At 49.5% G+C, this 18,299-nt stretch overlaps 1 protein-coding gene across 2 annotated transcripts; it reads right to left on the reverse strand.

Annotated features, from left to right (window-relative positions):
- Positions 1–50: 50 nt before the first annotated feature.
- On the reverse strand, positions 51–17,903 carry LOC122384882 (TBC1 domain family member 22B-like). Of its 2 annotated transcripts, none has more exons than XM_043372684.1 (10): positions 17,692–17,903; positions 15,434–15,564; positions 11,049–11,223; positions 7,007–7,104; positions 5,382–5,537; positions 4,847–5,115; positions 4,335–4,521; positions 3,453–3,635; positions 2,930–3,153; positions 51–1,736 (listed from the first exon to the last, which is right to left on the reverse strand). In XM_043372684.1, the coding sequence occupies exons 1-10, from the start codon at positions 17,769–17,771 to the stop codon at positions 1,599–1,601; spliced, it is 1,641 nt and encodes a 546-aa protein (XP_043228619.1). In that variant the 5' UTR covers positions 17,772–17,903; the 3' UTR covers positions 51–1,598. The 2 variants fall into 2 exon arrangements, with proteins under 2 accessions (XP_043228619.1, XP_043228620.1); XM_043372685.1 differs by lacking the exon at positions 17,692–17,903 and adding an exon at positions 16,231–16,299.
- Between the last annotated feature and the right edge of the window lie 396 nt (positions 17,904–18,299).

Genomic DNA, 18,299 nt, shown 5'->3' on the forward strand with positions numbered 1-18,299 from the left:
GTTACGCTCTTCAATCACTCAACATTAACGACCATCCATCAACTAGTACAGGCGGTATAAAATATATATTTTCGGCGACGGTGTTTGTCTCGCAGTACTGCTGGTTCAGGTAGGTCTCAGCAGAAGATCACTGACAGGTACACAGTGCACGATCACGCACCGTGCACCGAGCACCTCAATCACCAATCACTCGTGGCGTAACAACCCTCACACGCGTCCAATCAGACAATGTCTGACATCTCCATTCACTCGTCCACCAATCACACGCCGCCTAACAGCGCGGCCGCCGCCCGTCCGCCAATGAACGGTCTCCATTCCGTTGTCCGCCACCAGATAGTTCCGCCAGCGTTTGTTCGTCACAGTAGAAGCCCTACACAAGGCCTCGATACCCTCTCATACCTCAAAGCGCAGCATTGGCACAACAGCAAACAGGTCGGGGACTGCGCCGGTCGGGGCGATTCGCCGTCCCGCCGTCGTCATTGATTCCCCATTGCACCTCCAAGACTGTCTGAACAGGCAGTGACACACTGTCACCGTGCATCACAGGACTCGCACCACTCGCACACCACACAAAATTCATCAACGGAGCACCACAATTAGGTCTTAAACCACGTCCACGCGGCCCGTCCATTCAACGGCGATACATCACTGTATAAATATTTCACAGAGGCAACAACAATTCGTAGGTGCCGGAGGCCATTGAGCAAGGTCCTTCAAGTCCATCGCCCATAGATAGAGAGAAAAGGGAGGAAGGCACGCATAAACGGTATACCCCACCAAGAACCGATTCCGCCGTCGAAAATGACTCAGTACTTTTAGAGAGGCGGATGTACGCCTAAGACAAAGTCAAAGAACCGACTGTTGGCAGGTCTGACGTCGGTGTCAAAGCACATGATTGTTCGAATGTGGCCCTTCCATCAATCAGGTCAGCTCAGGTCAGGTCAAGCCAACGGAGAGAAGCCGAATCCAACCACAAACTGCCCCCTTTCTTTCCGGGCGCTGATGTGACCCCTTGCGTTCTGAGGTGTCAGTCACTGTGTGTGGCCGGCCAAACCGCCACCGGTAGCCCGACGGACCTGCCCTCTCTTTCAGACTGACCACTGCTAGCCAAAGGGATCGACCGTGGCCTCTTAGTCACACCAGGGTCCGAGAGTAGTCCACCGCTAGCCCCTCAGGTTCACTGAACAGTCCAGCATGGAAAACGACACCAGACCCTGACTGTCCAGCATCACTGAGACATTGTATGGACCACTGCTCCGCCATCCTGGATATTACCGTACCGGAGGCAACTATCGGGCACTCGGTCCCCTCGGGAAATGCCTCCGTGCCGTCCGTTTGACTCTCCAGCTGTTAACACATCTCACACAGGTTTCCAGCCACTGGCTTAGACCAACCCATCTCCCGCTGCCTTCAACGCACCAGTCAGACCGCGCTACGCACAACTCAACTGCCAGGAGCATCACACGAGTCCTGGCCCAGCTTTATGCCTTACCTCGGCGGTCTCATAGGGTCCATTGCCGACTCCGGTCTGTCGTCTGGTCCAACGGACCGCGTGGTCCGCCAGACCGTGTGGTCCATCGTGGTCCACTCCCGGTTCGTTATTTGGCCCGACTTGCCAGGTGATTAGGCGCGTCGGCAAATGTGTACTTGAGCTTGAAAGCCTCGGCGACCAGCAGACTGATCTCAGAGTTTGTCCAGTTGTGGGTCGGCAGGTTCTGAAGCGTTAGCATCAGTCCCTGGCAGCGGAAAATCGAAGGAGTTACAGTTGGAACTTGCGGAGGGACCAGAAGCACAAGAACACTCCTTGAAATTGACATACGACTCAGTGTATTGCTGTCAATTGGAAATACAAGTTGCTTAACCCTATTCCTGGCGGGCTCCGCCGGGACAAGAAACTGGCGGGGGGGGCCGATTCGGCCCCCCCCCTGAGATCTCGAGAACGAAGCAAGATAGCGACAAGCGGTAAACGGCATCGGATACGCACGGCCAAGGTCTACAATTTTTACTAAGGTCATTTTCAGGTCAGGTCAAAGATGACGTCACAGGGGTCGAAAAAGTCAAAATGGCGGCGCTAGATATGGAGAGAGTTTTTCTCGAATAACTTTCGAATTAGTCAAGATAGGAACAAACTAAGGGCATCATCGTGATCCTCTCGTCAATCCGCATCGAATGATATATATGTTGACCTCGAAAGGTCAAGGTCAAAGGTTGACCTCAGGTCACGTGACCTCGAGGTCATCATGTATATCATTCGATGCGTCTTGACGAGCTGAACACAATGAGACCATCCACGCGTCTGTATCTTGTTCCTGTACGGAGTTATTGGCCAAAAACCTTTGGTGACCTTTGATGACGTCACATGACCTCACAGCTGCCCAACAGCAAAACAGACCTCAAGGTAGTGAAGATTGATCGTATATGAAGTCATGTATGGTATATGGGGCCATTCCGACCCGTTTTAGTGGTAAAAACAGGGAGTTGATTTTTCCCCCATTGACTTATAATGGGGAGGTCGCGAAATTGACCTGACCTTAGGTCACCGATATCAAAATTCCGAGATATACAAATTGCACATACTAGTACCCTAACTAAACCCTGAAGAGAAGAAATTGATCGGTCAAAAACTCTAGCTCTGGCGTGATTGCAAACTTTTCTGAGATAGGGTCACCAAACCGCCTCTGGTGACCTGACCTGAGGTCAGATCAACTCAAAATTTTCAGACATGTTGCGTAGAAGCCTTTTAGGAAAAGTCAGAAAATTTGAGCTTCCTAGCTCAACGCGTTTGGGAGAAATAGCCAAAAAACCTCAGGGGGGGGGCTCCTGAGGCCCCCCCCCCCCCGCCAGGAATAGGGTTAAAGATGTAAAGGCTTCATAATTTAAACCAAAGTCGATATAAGCTGAAACCGACCCAACCCCTTTCATTTCTCACCTGGAAATCTTTCTCCTGCATCAGTATCCGGCTCCAGTATGTGAGGAAGGCGGCGCACACGTACAGGTGGAAGCTGGCGAAGCCGTCCACCTCCGAGAGGTAGGTGTCCCACAGTCGGATGGTGCAGTGGAGCGGCAGCTCGCGCATCAGGAGGTTGTTCATCCAACGGAACGCGAACTGCAGGTAGTCGATACCGTGCCGAGCGATGTGCGCGTCCAACGGCGCTGGGGAGGGAGGGAGAGCGGGGTGGGAAGGACGTTATTGCGAAAAAAGTAGAATACTGGTGCTGCAGTTGAGTGGGCGAGTTTTAGTGAGTGATGAGTGATCCAAAAACAATACGGAATGCACCTAAATAGTGGTAGAGGACATTATGACAAACTATTCAATACCTCCAAATTTCGAATTTCTTTTTCTGTTTCCTGTTCTTCATAAAGCCACCTAACCTTACAAATCGTTTCAACTCTCGGTAAAGCTAATGAACAACACACGCATCCCATCCTCTCGATCCTCGCTCCCCACTCACCGTCTATCCGCTGGACGAGCTCCTTGAGCTGGGTCACCTTGGTCTGGATGCCCGGCTGGGCGAACGTGTAGTTGTCCTGGATGCCGTCCAGCAGCAGAGACATGGACCAGAACGAGTCGGCCTCGATCACACGCCGCTCCGGCTCCGCCAGAGAGGCCACGTCGTAACTGTCGATGTCCGTGCCTGGTAGAGGGGACAGGGTAGTAGGGATTAGAGAGGGAGGGAACAGTATCTCAAGACCTTGGGTCAGATGGGTCAGTGAAGAGAATTAACCAGTTTGTTTTGTTTTGTTGGGTTAGGCCCTTTCGGTCTGACAAGACCATTTCAGAGCCGGAAGGATAGTAGGAATTAGGGGTAGACATTGCTCTGGGCAGGCAACCTAGTGAGTCACCGGGGCTGAGACCGTCCAGAGTACAGGCCGAACAGCCCCCCAAGCACTCACTGCACCCGGCTACGAGTGTGCTCCCTTGGGAGCAGCGGTTCCGCTCCAAGGGAGCAGCCTGCATGAGATAAAGCCGCCAGTCCAGCCCGGACCGAGGGTTGCGCCGTGGAGGAGAAGGATTTTAATGTCCTGAGGATGGAAACGACGGACGGGGTTCTTTTCCCAGTTATGTGGATTGTGGGCTTGCTGTTATACTTATGTTAAATTGCCTCGAAGTGGTTAAGTGAAACAATATGGTTACATTATAGTTCAGTGAAAGTTGTGTTTGCGATTCCGGAGTGGCGTACTGTTTTGAGAAGAAAATTGCTTACAACAGAAACAACGGCGTACCAACAATATTGCCATTCAGAAAGCGTTTCCAGACTTCTTCGACTCAGTTATTTCCCTTTCATGTGCACACTAACTCGAGCCCTGCAGCCCCTGACCACAAAAAAACTTACCGGGTGGCAGCACCTCCTGCAGGAAGACGATAAAGTAGGGCGTCACCAAGTCGTTGACCCCCTGCACGTAGCCCGAGGCCGGGTGCCGGATGGCCCAGATGTAGAGCACGCGCTCAAACATCTCCTGCACGCAGTGCTGCTGGAAAAGCGGGATCAGCGGAGACATGCGCGGGATGTCGATGTGAATCTGCGGACAGAAATGGTTACAGAGGTCAGGTCAGGTCACGGCATGACAGCGGTTACACAAGCTGGAACGCTGATTCATAAAGAAAAACAATTAATAAAACCATGGAACTAGCCCTAGGAATCACACCTTGTCTTTTATAGTAGGTACACTATTCATAAATTGGGCGTGGACTTCACGCGCAAGTAAATCAAGGTGGAGCAAGCTGACATATTCAAGACAAAGTTCACGCAAACATATGTCTGCTTAAGTCCATACTCGACCTCCATTTTTATGCCTCACTAAAAAGAACTACCCTCCAGGTACCATAACTATTATCCAGCCTCACCTGTCGGTACGTATCCTGGTGAATATCATCGTGCCGTGTGTCATAGTACTGCTGCACGAAGCTCCAGTACTCGTCCCGCTTTCGGCAGAGCGTGGGCTCGCGACGCTCTCGGGGCAGCGGCAGGTAGCCGGAGAGGAGGCGCCAGGCGACGGCCCGCACGGGGGACGGCACGCCGCCCCAGCAGAGGGCGCGCAGCTCGTCCAGGGTGGTAGCGCCACCGTCGATGGCCGCCTGAACCTTGGCCAGCCGTGCCGCCTCCCGGTCCAGGCCTGAGACAAAGGCGACGGTGGAGAGGTGAATAATATAAGCGATGCGGTTGGATAAATCAGAGTGACTTTGTTTGGAAAGTATTTAGATGAATTTCACTGCTCCTATATGCTGCATCAATGTAAAAATAAGACGTTGGGCTACACTCTGTTGGTCTATTATCGGTCCAACAGGCCAGGTCCAATGAGGTGAGGTGGCGGGGCCGTTAGAGCAGGACCTAGGCAGGTCGAGCCGGCTCAGAGCCGATCACTCTCAGCCTCCCACCCACCTGCGTTGGCCTTATCCTGCAGGTATCTGACGGGAGGGTGTCGGAGCACGGAGCCGGGCCGCAGCGGCTGAGGGTGACCCGGCATCCGGGGGCAGCTGGTAGGGTTCATCAGGCCGCCCGTCGGGGGGCTGCCGGACGCCGCCGCCGCCTGAGGTCCTGCGCGGAGAGGTGACCATCAGACAATGGAATCGAGACGCTTTACTGATGTTTGATTTAAAATCGGAAAGTAGGGGAGAGTCGAGTGCCAGACAATGTGCGCCCATAGCACGTTAGCGATAAGCAAACGCTGTCGCAGTTCCAGCACGACAAAAGACAGGACTAAAAAGACTCAACACGGCAGCTACCGCAGCACAGCAGTGCCGATAGTTCAGCAACGCCACCGTGCCCGCAAAGGAAAAAGAGGGATGACGTGAGCGAATGAGGCATGACCACAGCGATACGCTTGCACTACGATATACTTACTCAGCAAACTATACAAAAGGAAAACAGGTGCACTTTACCCGAAAAGGGATTGGAGTGAACTGTCAAAATCACGGAAAACGGAAACAAGCCAAAAACGGAGAGCAAGCCAACGCCACGAGAAATCAGGCACGGACTACTGAGAGCAGAGCGTCGTGGCTGGCAGCACAACTCACTATCGACAAAGGACCCTTTATCACAAAGTCTGCTGGTCAGATGACAGCTGTTAGTCAGCCCCGAACAGTTAGCATCCCGGAAACATGCATCCGGGCCCGCAGATAACGTATTAGTCATACTGGTAGCAGCGCATGCTTATGGGACTGGAGTCAGTCATCATCAAATCAGGCGCATTGCCAAAAGATGTTGTCCTAGTGAGAAGGTCATGGGAGCAAATGGCTAATGGGAAGCTAATGGGACCTACATATGCTTGTACATTTTATATTATTTGACATTTCCGCAATTAATTTCAAGACGGTCTGTGAAATCACGTTCATAAAGCCGGTTTAGAGTGCAAGGCTGGCAAGCAGCCAGCACACACTGCACTCTGAGATCAGGACCCAACGCGCTTAGGCAAGCCGCCCTCTGTACAACCCTTCAGTCTGCACCTATATCCTTCCCCATTCCTGACCACCCAAGATCACGGAGGGCCCGCTTTGTTTATTTCACGGCACGGTCTAACCCACTGCACGGAACCGGCCTGGTACCGGCCCCGTAGATCCAATAGACCAGCCGACCAGTCAATATTCGACCGACCACCCAGTACACAGACGGAGAGCGCCGCGGGGCACAGGGCAAACACCTGGGTGCCGCGAGCGCTGCGGGACAGTGGGCAAACACCGAGCTGCAGCCAGTGTAGCGGGCCAGCCACAGAGGGAAAGGGGAGTGACCGTACTGACTGTGTGCATTCTGTGACGATAGTGGGATACTAAAACTAAGAAACGGGTTAAAACGACTGGTTCAAATGTCTTCTAAAGCTATAGGTACTGCTTACTAACATTGCAAGGAAATATCAAAGCATCACGATTATCATGCGTTAACTGAGTCACACTCAACTAGCTTGATAATTGCAATAGAAGCACTCCCATCCCCATCCAAACAGACGAGATATCACCCCCAAATATACTCGAAGATGAAAAAACATTTTTCGCATGCGTCGCGGTACTCACGTTGCGCTGCCAGCCGGATCATAGCCTCCGCTTTCCCCGCCTGGGAGACCTCCGTCTTGCAGGGCCGGCTGACCACCGGCGCGGGCGCGGACGACTCGCTGAAACCACGCAGACAGCCCCGATAGAACATTTCCGACTCTACAGTTGTCTCACGCACAGTGCGCCGCTAGTTCAGGATACCCGAGCGCTGAGTTTGGGTGATTTTCGGTCCAGTCATTTCCACATGTAGCTACTCGTGATGATCGTTGATTCACGAAGGCATGAGAGTGAAGTTACTATCGGACGTTCAGCACGTACAGACCATTTCTCCGTCGCCGGCTTCCGCTATGGAATTGATTCTGTCAGCACGGAGCTCGCTCGCCGCCGCCCGTTCCTCTGAGATTTATACGCTGTTTACTTCAGTGCACGGTTCGTTTCGCCACTACCGAATCCCCTCGGGTCAAAATGCGGCTCCAGCGGAGCGTCGAAACCACTCAGCTCTCACAAACAGTACGCCCACGGGGCAGGTAGGCGACTGGCTCAGTACGGCCGGTACGTCACAGTGCAGCGGCTGTGGCCGGCACAGCTGTGCGATCGCACCGATAGAGTCGACAATTCGGCCGCGTGCAGGACCCTAATCACCGCTCCCACCGCCCACCAGCACGCCTCAGAACCGCCTACCGCCATCATCCCTCCTTCCATCGCCTCGGAAACGCCTACCGCCCCACCGTCAGACCCAGCACCGCCGTCTCCGGGACGTCACTGGCTGAGATACCGCACCATTCCCGAGCTCGAGACACCACAGGTGACTGTCACTATCACTGACGTTCACTGTCACAATGACTGACGGGTACTGTCTTAGTGATCATCGTCACTGTCACACATACACCGGCTCCACGGTATACAAGCATAGGGCCTTGGGCTCCACTATCAAAACCACACCTACCACCACCGTCACAGACACATTGTCACTGTCACAGTTCCCGACAGACAGACAACCAGTCCCACAGACCGACGGACCTTCTTCGAACCCTGCGTGCCAAGGTCCCAACGGCGGCCACAGCCGCCCCGAGCCGCAAGGGACCGCTGCTCGTGGTAGCAGAGACGGGGCGCAGCTGTGCCTGCCCATCGGCCCCGCCCCCCTCCTCCCCATTGACCCCGCACATACCGCCCGCTACCGTTCAAGGTCAGGTGCTTCTCGTGCCAATCAGACGTCAATTGTCACCGCGAGAAGTTATGTGAATGTTTCGTAGAGGTAGAGGGAGAATCAAGAGTGCGGGTACGGGAATTGATATCCGATAGTAAGTCTGGGGATGTTGTGGCCCAAATAAACAAACCACAAAAACTCGTACGTGCAAGCGAGAGAGTCGAGCTACTTATCCTCGCAAACACAACACGCGTGGTAGTAACAAGTTATACGTGATCCATAGTATGAGGTTTGTACGGCAGACATGGATCAACAACACAGCCAACCACGGACATTGTTAACACCGTTCGTCAATCATTGTCATTGTCAATGTCATTATCAGACTTGTGCCAAGGTCCCAAAAAGATCCGAGATCCAGGGTTCGCAGAGTCCAAGGTCTGGGACCTTGAAGGATCCTGGACCTCACATTGTCATTTTTGTCGCGAGACCTTGGAAACCCAGGACCTTAAAACATCCATATGCCGCGAGACCTTGGAATCCCAGGACCTCAACATTTGCATATGCCGCGAGACCTTGGAATCCCAGGACCTCAACATTTGCATATGCCGCGAGACCTTGGAATCCCAGGACATCAACATTTCATATGTCATGAGACCTTAGAAACCCAGGACCTCAACATTTCATATGCCGTGAAACAATGGAAACCCAGGGGTCGGGACCTCAAAATTTTGGTATGCTGCAAGACCCTGCAGAATGCAGACCTTCAGTCCCAGTTTTATTATTTGTCATGGGATCTTAGGAGAACGGTCCGGACCTACACCATCATTTTGCTGAGGGACCTCAAGAATCCTGGAAGCTGGACCATGAGGTTTATGTTGCACATGGGCCACTAAGGACCCTGCACTAGGTTTTGTCTGTAAGCACTTCAATAAATATCTATGGTTGAGCGACCAGCTGCAAGGGGCTAAGATAGATACATGAAGAGAAAACGAACCAGACTGTGTAGACATATATAAAGCCAAATCGTTGTCATGGCTGTGAGGCAGAACTGGAACAAGAGACCTGGTAGCTTTTTACATTATCGATGTTATTGATTATGAAACTGTCAAACAGTGGACAGTGGTGGTTTGGAAAGTTCTTTTCTAATCTCACCTCACATATTTTCTGGGGTTGTGATATGCCGGGCTTGAAGCTATTTGGAAGCTACCCACTGACCTAGTTAGTGTCAAACTTATTTGTTTTGCAATTCATCAAATCACCATTGAGCCAAGGCATTGAGCAATGAGCAATATAAGCAATGATTCCATGACAGTTCAACTTTTTCGTTTAGCAGGTTTTCGTCGGACAATTTTTCGTCTGCAGATTTTCGTCCGCAGACTTTCGTGACTTCGTCTATGCATTTTTTCGTCTGTGCATATTTAAGTCCGCGCATTTTTTTATAAGGACATTTTCCGCCTCGTCCAGACGAAAAAATGCCGGACAGAAAAATACTCAAACGAAAAATGCACCAAATCAATTCGTACAGACGAAAAAATGCAAGACGAAAAAGTCAGACGAAAATCTGCCGACGAATAACCGTCTGACGAAAAAATTACCACATGGAGTTTTGTTCAGAGCCTTCAATCTAATGTGAATGAACAGTAAGTAAGGTTTGCGCTCGCTGATACTCTAATTCTATTGGCTTAGTCGATCAGTTTTTCTGTGAGCGCTCGCGCAAACAAGACTTAGAACATATTTGAGTTTTTATCCTAGGTATTATGTAACTGAATGTGCAGAAAATCGAAAGCATCCTATCCAATTCAACTTTTACGTTTTTATGAAGCCTGTAAGTTTTATTTCTGGTTTTTTGATATTGCCTGAAAGAATACTTGAATGTCTGTCTTCAATGACTGTAAGGTGCTATCCTATATTCCTACTGATCAGGTAAGATTGAATTGAAAGGTACATGACAATACAAATTGCAAGGCCTACCTATTACCTACCTACATTTTTATGAATTTGTCAGGTTAAAGAAGGAGAGATTGATATTATGATTCATTTTTAACTTGTGATGAAGCTCCCCCTACCTATGTTGGTTAATGATAAAACCACCACAGTCCACAGGTTTGCATAGGTTCTGCCCCTTTCAATGTTGCTGGGCATCCGTTGGCAGAATATTTAGAAGTAAGTCTGCTCATCAGAATGTTAGTTTGCTTAAGTTCTTGTTGTGGGACCCTGAATACTTTGGATCCTGAGATGTATTCTTGCCGTGGGACCTTGAGGATTGTGGACCCTGAACTCTGAAGTGTGTACTTGTCATGGGACCTTGGGGACTGTGGATCCTGAAATTCACACTTGTCGTGGGACCCTAGGGACTGTGGATCTTGCAATGCATTCTTGTCGTGGGACCTTGGGGACTGTGGACCCTGCAATGTATACTTGCCATGGGACCTTGGAAACCTTGGATTCTAGAAATTGAATTTGCCGTGGGACCTTGGAAACCTTGGATTCTAGAAATTGAATTTGCCATGGGACCTTGGAAACCTTGGATTCTAGAAATTGAATTTGCCGTGGGACCTTGGAAACCTTGGATTCTAAAAATTAAATTTGCCGTGGGACCTTGGAAACCTTGGATTCTAAAAATTAAATTTGCCGTGGGACCTTGAGGATCCTGGATCTTGATTTTTGGTCCCGGCACAAGTCTGGTCATTATCATTGTCAATGTCATACGTCAATGCCAAATCGTGCAGATTGTCATACTATACCGCCCCGATGCATTTAACGTATCCGCTAAACACACCATTTCATCCAGCTACACTACAAGTGCTCACAAGCTACCCCTCCTATAAAACCTCTATCACTTTTTCTCACATCCCAGCATCCACATTCCAAACATATCTCCACATCCCCAGTGCAACCTGTCGCCACTCAGCCCACCTGTTGGATTCCGGCCGATCGGTGGTCTTTTCGCGCTCATCGCTATGCTCCTGCGTGCCGCTGCCGCTGCCGCTGGGCCGCTGTTCGCTCCGCGGTCGGCCGCCGCCCGCCGAGCGGTGGGACTGGATCACATTGAGCGCCGTGGAGTGCGCCAGGTTCTCCGATATCCGCACGTCTGGAACCCACAGAGAACGTGTGGTCAGAGAGGTTAAGTGGGTGAGGCACACACTTCAAAAGGTCAAACCGCTTGTGGTCTTTGTTGAGAAACGGTAAACGAGCGTGAACGTTTGTGACCAAAAATGGTCTGTTCACAGACCCAGTCATGCAAACGGCCGTAATAAAATGGAAACAAGTTGGTACGTGGGGCAACACAAGTTACAACTTGCAAGATGGCATCCCCTAATGTGGAAATAGTCTCTTGAACATGGTGAACTGAAAGAGTCAAAGGCCTCAATCCCACAAGAGAGGTAAACATCTTTCCATTACGACCTTTCCTCCGCCGAATCCGAATTCCACTCCTATCTTCCGGTACGACAAATCCCCCAGCCAGGTCACGCCCCGTCCGTCTCATTCATTCTCTCTGGGCACCAGCTCAGCGGGCGATCCCGGAACCCGAATGACCTTCCCGATCATCGGATCGTGCCCTGGTCGGCTCAGCCACCGGCTCTGCGCCGTGTCCGATTCCCATCACGTACGGCAGAGCCATCCAGACCAGTGCATTATCCGCGCCACGGTATGTCCGCTGCCACGGCTGCTTGTACGATGACCCCTGGGATGATTGCAGGCTCTTGGGAGGACGGTCTGCCAGTGTTAGGAGCTAAGGAGCGCGACAGAATACTACCACACCCTGGCGGCTACGAGAGAAGGGCACCAGCTGGTAGTGGTTGTGTTAAACTGGTGGCAATATCGCCGTGTAGCCTGGTCACGTTTGTCTCGCGCTGTCAGCCCGCCGACACGGTCTCACAGTAGATAACCGCAGCCGACAGTGTCAGACAGTGGCCCAGTGGCCGCCGCGGACGGGTGGGTCGGGTCGATAGGGCGCCTGTCACCGGGCGGGCGCAGCTCGACACCGGTCTCACCACGCCAAGGAGATGCCCTGCGGCGTTTACAGCCTCTCCAGACGGGAGAGAGGAGGGGAGGGGCAGAGGGCCGGGATGGGAGGAAGCACGTCGATCCCGCAGCTCAGGTTCCGGCCTCAGACTTTCCGAGCGAAATCCAGCGGCTCGTAATGAAACCGAGCGTGCTGGGAGGCAGAGAACAGAGACAAAGGCACGGAAAGAACACTTTGGATAGATAACAGCAAACGCTTTTGTGGAATACTGAGCTCGCAAGCAATAAATGCAGAGTGGCTTTGTAATACAAGAACCGTTTTCGTACGACAATGCAAGGAAAATTGTCACAACTCGCAAGTATGCAAGCATACAACGAAAGAATGCCGCACTACTGGAATACTGGTCCCCCGCTCTGCATTCAATTTCATTACATAACATAACACCAAAAGGAACGTAAGGCTTCGCCAGGTCAGAATCAACGTCAGCCAGCAGTCCTTACACTCGGATATAATGATAAGTGACAGCGAGATGGAAAATGCGTTGATTTATAAATCAATGCACCACTCCAGTTCTAACAAAACAACAACAGACAGAGTTGCCGACATGAGTTTCGTTGCCATAATCCGTAGGAATGTTGCAGCTCTGCTGATCTTCCGTTCAGTCGGAGCACTTTGGTTTGAACTATTTGGTCGAAAAACGATTGCTGGAAAAAGAGGGACACTAGTTATGGCCTAATTCTCAGTACGTTCGCGCTGTTGTTTCACCATGCTATTGAAAAGGGCAATTAGTTACAGTGGAAATGAAAAATATACTATGCAACAGCGAGATGAAACACTTAAGATTCAGCACAAGCAAGATTAAATTAAACATTCAGCTTTACACACCAACACTCGGAAAAGCCTGCAAACGGCAGCATTTATATGAGGGCCTTCCATCCAGGCTGTCTCCAGAGACATATTGCAGCTGATGGCGGCCATAAACCCCACATTCAGCCAGGCCTCCAATATAGCTCCGTCTGTGTAATTTACTCGGACGATCCAGAGTTCGGCAAAGACGCCCCATGGGACACCTAATCCAGAGGCAGTGGCTCCAGTTAATTAACGTCCCCTGAGAGAGCCCCGCCGTGGCCTGCCAGTTTACATACAATACACACGCGAGAGTGACCGAGGGTACTGTCAGCGACTGGCTGGCGAACTCGACAGGAAAACTGATACCGTTTATTGGCAGTCACCAGACCAAGAGCGCCGAACAGGCGTGGCAGCTGATAGCTTATAGGCGGAAGTGTCGGCTAGGGCGATTATATGATGGACGGGTTCTCATGTTCAAGAATAAAAAAGCACAGAAGTAAATTCAAAATCAGGGTTCATCACCTTCATCAACTGTAAAGGGTTATGCTACTCGCTTCCTATTCTCATTCATTCACAAGGAAATGTCGGCAACGCGCTGCCAGTCACATGAAGTACAATAGTCAGGGCCATGAAGTACAATAGTCCCCTGACAACGCCAAGAATGACGCTTTTGTGAAAATATGCAGCAGCGTGGCATTCCAACACAAGTCAAGCCACCTTACACAGCATAAAGCCCTTATTACATCACACCACCTAAAGTCGTGGAAAATTATGGCATCGCAGCACCAGTGAAGCCACACCACTCCAGTACAGCATTTACCACCACTAACCCTACACTTTAGTTCCCCATTCCCGGTCAGCTCAACGGAGAGCATGCCACTCGAATCAGCCCCCAGATCTTTTTCTGCCGCGGCGGCGGCGGGCGCTTTGTCCGCTTTACCTGGAGCCCGAGCAGACTGAGTGCTAATCCCGTGTCGAACCAGACTGGCCCGACTCAGATAGCTCTGGGCCGTGCGGCTGGTCGGCACAGCCTGACACCCGCTCGCACACCAGCCCAGTGAGAACCAGGGCACCGCAATGCCACTCAGCCGCAGAGACGGTGCAATAACCGAATCGCGGAAATGCCACGATCTGTCTCAGCGATGGGCTTGGAGCATTCAATGCAGACGGATTTCAAAGGCCAGCGAACTCACTGTAAGCTGTTTTGTTGGTATTATGCAAGCTCATGGCAAATAGTTCTCATAGTTTACGCACGGAACTTGAGTTTTATTTATTCAATATTCGGTATTACCAAATGTTGTGCATTTTACCCAATTGCTTGATGCATATCCAGTGTTATGTTAAGGGTCGAATTATTGTCGACGTCTTCATTCATCGAGCATACAGGCGCCAACCATCAGACGTTATCAACTATGCAGAGTGGGTCGTAGCGCCCGTAGTTCAACAACTTTGATGGCACATTACAGTAACAAAGTACAATACGATACACCAGTAAAGCCTCTAGGGGCGATGTAGTAAAACCATGGCCGTGGTTATCGATAGAAGCAGATCATGAGTAAACAGCCAATAAGGTCGATGCATCGGTATACAACTATGCATTATCTTGAAGTTCGCCGTGCGATCAGCATGCATCATTGATGTGGATTATGCACTATGAGATGAGATTTTGATGGTTATGTGTTCTCAGCTGTAGTTATTTGGGCTTTACGAGCGCCTGGACTGCGAGGTTATCTGTGCAAGCATGCCCCTCTCGGAAATTAAACGCTGAACAAAAATAATAAAAGCACAATAGTTGTGTTTTCAATAAGGCAAAAGCAATGCCATATATGGCAATCATAGGTCAACGTTAAGATTGAAGACTGGATATCGCAACTCTTTGGACAAAAGTCACGCCACAGCGTAACGAAAATCGTAGCAGCGCAATAAAAATAAATCTTCAGTATAGCTTTTCCACAGAGCTTCTTATTTCGGACAAGACAAACTGTTTATCCAAGAGCGAACATAAACATATGCAGTGTCTACATTTTGCCGGATTAGTTCAACAATATCCGGTGTCGTAAAAAAATAGTGGATAACTTGCACATCGTCGTCTCTTTTATCTTACGTCAGAAATCCCATGCTAATGCCGATGTTTACGCTTTGAGAGAGCCCCGAATGTGCTGGTCATCACCACCAATTGTGATGCGCTAGATGACAGATCCAGGGCCCAATCTTACCAATGCCGTGAATAGGATTTGTCAACACTGGCCGGAGTTTACGGCACTGATATCAAAGATGTCCTTTTTATTTACCTCCAGGTAATCTTGTCCAAGGATTTTGATGGCGTGAATGATTATGATTTATGAATGTCGCCAGAACGCATGAATGTCGCTAGAACGGGTACTGAACATCAAAACACAATGGCTCGCCAAGCTAAATTGGCAGACCTGATACATTGCCACTCACATCAGTCGTTTCATTTGCCTCAGCAAGAGTGCGGCCTCACCTTTCTGTATTTTTCCGGAGATGATGCAGAACTCGTCGTCGCCATCGTCCCAGGCGTCCTCGACCGACTGCTGGAACTCGTGGAAGTTGGCCCCTCCCGAGGCCTCTGCCGGCGCGTGGCGCGGGCTGGGCCTGGTGGTGGGGCGAGGGGGGATCCAGTCACGCATTGCGGGAGACGACCGAGACTACCAGCGATGACGGTCTACAGCGACAGTGACAGCAGAATGAGGAGGGTAGTGGCTAAGGTATTGAAACAACTTTATAGCCTTTTTGAAGTAAAATATCAAAATGCCTGATAAATGGAATAAATGCTACCAGCAAAGCTACAGCCACTTGTGCAATGTTACAATGTTAACTAGAAGAAACAATTACAAAAGTAGGCAATTGAATGAAAAGGTGCAATGTATACAATAACTAAGGACTGAGTGAGAAATGAACACAAATAAGTGTTCCACTATTCATGAAAAAAGAACCAGCAGTTTATGGCATAACAAAATTACAATAAAGCATTGGCACTTCAACAAAACAACAGGCACTGGCACATCTGCACAACTGCTAGTAACATGTGCATCATAACCAATGTGAAAAAGGAGGCATTTATAGATGTCTAACTAACTATTTCACTTGCATTCAACTATGAAATGATTCACATAGACAACATTTATATAGCCTTTGACAAGCTGGGAAGCAATGTTCATATCAGCAGCCATACTTCAAATAGCAATGCCTAAGCATGTAAGAAAAGCAGTGCTATCTATGAAGATGACATTCATGTACATGCTAGGATTGGTAACTTACTGAGGAGACCAGTCTGATGTAATTGGAGGGTGCTGAGCTCCATAAACAGACTTCATACTAAATGCAGCATGTGGTAGGTGGATTTGATCAGTTAGCATAAAGTAAAAAGAACCACAAATTACGCATTGCCTGTCTATACATTTCTAGACTCTACTATGAACGTCAAACCCCTTGAGACCCCACTTTTTTGCGATAATTTTTTAACGCGTCAACTTTCGCTGACAATATTCTAGCAATGTATGTTTCAGAACCTGCCGAAACTTTTATTACTAAGGTATTTTGACGCCAAACGATTATGGAAGGTACTTCTCATTCACTCGTAATGCTAAGGTCAATTCAGGCCCGGGCAGAGGCTTGCGCTCGGCCACACTCGAGCCCCGCCACCAGCGCCATCTGCTCTAAATGCCATCTACCAGCGCCCGCTACCGCTACCAGCTACCACCCACCATCAAGCCTGAATGGAGCGAGAGACGCGAGTGACCGGTCGCCGGGTAAGGAGCGCCGGAGGGGTAGGGCGGAGCTTAGCGCTGACGTCATTACGTGGCTCCGCCCCATGAGCGCGTAGCCTCTACCCAAACAGCAGATTTGTTCCGTGAAATTTAACATTACGAGTGAATGAGAAGTACCTTTCATAATCGTTTGGCGTCAAAATACCTTAGTAATAAAAGTTTCGGCAGGTTCTGAAACACACATTGCCAGAATATTGTCAACGAGAGTTGACGCATTAAAAAATTATCGCAAAAAAGTGGGGTCTCAAGGGGTTTGACGTCCATAGTAGTAAATAATAGTTGACTTGCTTATAGGTCAAACACATGCTGACCAAATGGCATGATAATACTTGTTATTTTGCAAAAGTGTATATACATAAATGTAATATATTTGCAGGTTTGCATCTGTGCATTAAAAAATACAGCTAGGTATTTATAAAATAAATACCATTAGGCACAAAACCTAATAGATAGGTATTAGGTAAACAATTCAGTATGGATGTGAACTGTGATGATTCACAAAGACAGAGCCCCCAGACTGGAAAAATTCATGCTACTGTCACCATGTCTGATGTCATAGGCGCATTGCCGTGAAATTTTGCCACAGCGTCCAGCGTAATTCTGTTTGCTGAAATTTTGCCACACTGATGGATGGATGCTTTTCAGGGCAAACAGACAATTCTATAAATTTCAGTGCAAGACAATAAGATCTAGCCTTGGCTAATTTCAATCACTACGTAGGTAAATTACATTCCAATCATACCAATACACCTGAGACAATGACTGACCGATACCTACATTCAATCAAGTTCATCTGAGGGCTGAGGCTACCGACCCCATGACAATGAAGGCATTGTTTTATTCTTTAGAAATCTTACTTTTTTGAAAAGTTTCAAAATAATTAATAAATATGGTGAAGTTCAATTACAATTTGAATTAAATGTCAATGTTCTTCATGCACGGTAAAACATACCTTCCAGGTACAGTTTTTGTGTTTTTCTTCCAAAAAGCACTTCTGCTGTCCCTTGCAGAAGTTTCGCCAGTTGCTTGCATTATCTTGATCAGAAATTCATTAAATATTACACAATCATGACCTATCCACACCTCCCACTCCCTCTCGCGTTCGCAAAATAACACAAGCCGCGAGACAAATGTGGCTCATAACAACATTCCCCTTAGAATGCTAAAAAGCTGCACAAAATCGGACCGATGACGTCAAGCCAATAGGACGTCAGTTACAGACTGATGGGCCGCAGCCGCAACTTGGCCGCAACCCCCCTTGGCCCTTAGTTTGCTAGATTTGAAAGTTATCTCCAATACTCTAGTTGATATCAGCAAGTCGAGAGTCACGCATCCTTTCCAGAACGATTGATCCCAAAGAGTTACTTTAGTTCACATTGGGCTGGGGCACCAAAAGTAAAAGGCAGCGGCGTGGCCAGTCCCAGAGGGTAGCGCGGGAGGGTACATGCCCTCCCCTTTGGGTCCAAATGGCTGGAAAGGCCTTTATGAGCTCTTACCCCCCCCCCCCCCCAATGACGTCTGAAGGTTCGCCCTGTCAGGCCCCATTTTCGCTTCGCTATG

The sequence above is a fragment of the Amphibalanus amphitrite genome, unplaced genomic scaffold (genome assembly GCF_019059575.1).
Source record: "Amphibalanus amphitrite isolate SeventyFive unplaced genomic scaffold, NRLGWU_Aamphi_draft 000201F_arrow, whole genome shotgun sequence".
NCBI lineage: Eukaryota > Metazoa > Arthropoda > Thecostraca > Balanomorpha > Balanidae > Amphibalanus > Amphibalanus amphitrite.